The following is a 2039-nucleotide window of genomic DNA, read 5'->3' as shown; positions in this document are numbered from 1 at the left end:
ATGACCACAAATGTTTTCGCACAGTGGATCAGATAAAAAGATGGTGATCATTTCATGAATGGTTCGTCTAGCATTTCAAATGTAGCTGACCCATTTTGCTTTATAATATTCTTTATTATTTTACCTAATGATGCTGGACGATACAGACATATCTCTGAAATGTTACCAGCTGACTCCTTTTCATCAGGACTAAATATTCCTCTCTCGTTTTTAATTCCACAGACAACTGTGGTCTGTAACTTTAGTTCAGTTGATTTAATTGAGGTGAACTAGGACTACAATTACCAGAATGTATCGGTTGTGCAATAGAAACTCTGTTCTGGAAAACAGTGCCTATGATGACATGATATCATCTGGTAACCGTTATATGACTGCCCTTAGTACACCAGACTTGTGACAAACTTGATATACTCAGCATCGGAATTCATTCCAGTCCACAATAATTTTACGTTGCATACTCAGTCACAAACTGGTCAAGTTTTCTCATTACAAAATGTAAACAATGTAGAAGGAACTGAATGTCTTTATTATGCCCTTGTGAGAAATATCTTAATTTAAACTTGCAATCCGACAATTATATTTGTAACAACAAAAGTTTGAAAAACATCATGTCCCAATCCCCTAAAATTAGGATTCCAAGATTGAAGTTTGGAAAGAATACGGTTCCAATTGCACATAGCCTTACAAAAATATTTAAGCAAAGCATGCATTTCTGCAATCTTGATTGTCGCTAGTGGCCTTCCTCTACAGCCCATGAAAATACGAGTTTAGAGATACCAAGAACTGTAGGCAAGAAGCCACTTGCAATTGGACTTTGCCATTTTGATGAAATCCTTCATCTCTATAGAGTGAACAGACTCATGATGAAGATTTTACACAACACTTGTTTTTCAAACTCATATCCTGGTAAATGCAGGCCTGTTGTCCCCATGGATGGGTGGACAACACATGAAATTCATAAAACAGTAAAGCAATAATGTGTAAGCTGAGACTGGCTAAGGTCTCAGTTTTAGGACCAGGATACAGATATCTAAGTAAGATACAATCATGTTACAGCTTTCCGGGATATTTCCAATTACAAATGCAGTATTAAGAAAAGGTACTAGTTGTGGTCTTGGTCATAACATAGCTCCATGCTATAGGCCATTTATGGTGGCAGGGCCTTTAAAAACAGCAACTAGCTGGAACTAGAGCCTTTCATTCCCATATGTCAAAAGCAGCATCGTGAAGAGACTACATTATATCCTGGAACAGCCCAATGATGGAAGCAATTACCAAAACAGAAGAGATTTGCTAGACGCAAGACATGCTGTATCAAAATGAAAGGTCTAGAAAAGGGGAAATGGTCAATATTTGAACTGCACTGCAGTGGGTTTTAGATGGTATTCCTATTGACACAAAATATCTTCAGGCAGTTGTCTGCTCCACAGCTAGCCAACTGAAGCCACTCGTCGCTTTCCTGGGTGTCAGATCCAGCCTTCCCAATGCGACCTCTCCAGCTCAGCTGCTTGACGGCAAGGGTGTGACTCTGGCTGCAAAAGAGATAAGTGTAAAACTTATAAGGAATATAAGGAACTAAGTCCAAGATATATGGCGAAATATAAAAAACTCAGCTAGAATTTTAAGGAAAATATCACCATGAATCTATTTAGCAACATCTTTCCTAGCGCTGCCAAAACTGAGTGAAAGAGACTTCTCACAATCAGCAAGGATCACACAAGCCGAAGGAGAGGGATATGATCAAGATTCACTGATCAAAATTAAAAGATAATTTATCTTTTCGCCTATCAATAATTTAAAATGCAACTCAGTTTGCAATTTAAGCTTTCAAAGCATTGGTAGGTTACAGATCTCAATAAATAGTAATTGGATGATCATATATTTAAGTGTGTCTACAATGTTGGTCTCCAATGATAAATACGTAACATTTGTAGTTTTAGCACTGGTACCCCTGATATACTGGGAAATGTCAATGAACACAGGAGTGCCTAACTGCAGTTTAGAGATGTAAAGGCCTTTCAAACTAATACGATTGTTTA

The 2039-nt window shown here is 37.7% G+C and overlaps 1 protein-coding gene across 4 annotated transcripts in view; it reads right to left on the bottom strand.

Annotated features, from left to right (window-relative positions):
* Positions 1-505: 505 nt before the first annotated feature.
* The window catches only part of ELP2 (elongator acetyltransferase complex subunit 2), a 940461-nt gene continuing 938927 nt past the window's right edge, over positions 506-2039 (bottom strand). For all 4 annotated transcript variants that reach the window (XM_085606785.1, XM_085606787.1, XM_085606786.1 and 1 more), the window contains one exon: positions 506-1532. In XM_085606785.1, the coding sequence (XP_085462911.1) occupies positions 1376-1532 (157 nt within the window). In that variant the 3' untranslated portion in view covers positions 506-1375. The remainder of the gene's footprint in view (positions 1533-2039) is intronic.

Source organism: Triturus cristatus, chromosome 5_2, assembly GCF_964204655.1.
Source record: "Triturus cristatus chromosome 5_2, aTriCri1.1, whole genome shotgun sequence".
Lineage (NCBI taxonomy): Eukaryota > Metazoa > Chordata > Amphibia > Caudata > Salamandridae > Triturus > Triturus cristatus.
This window is presented reverse-complemented; position numbering and strand designations above follow the sequence as displayed.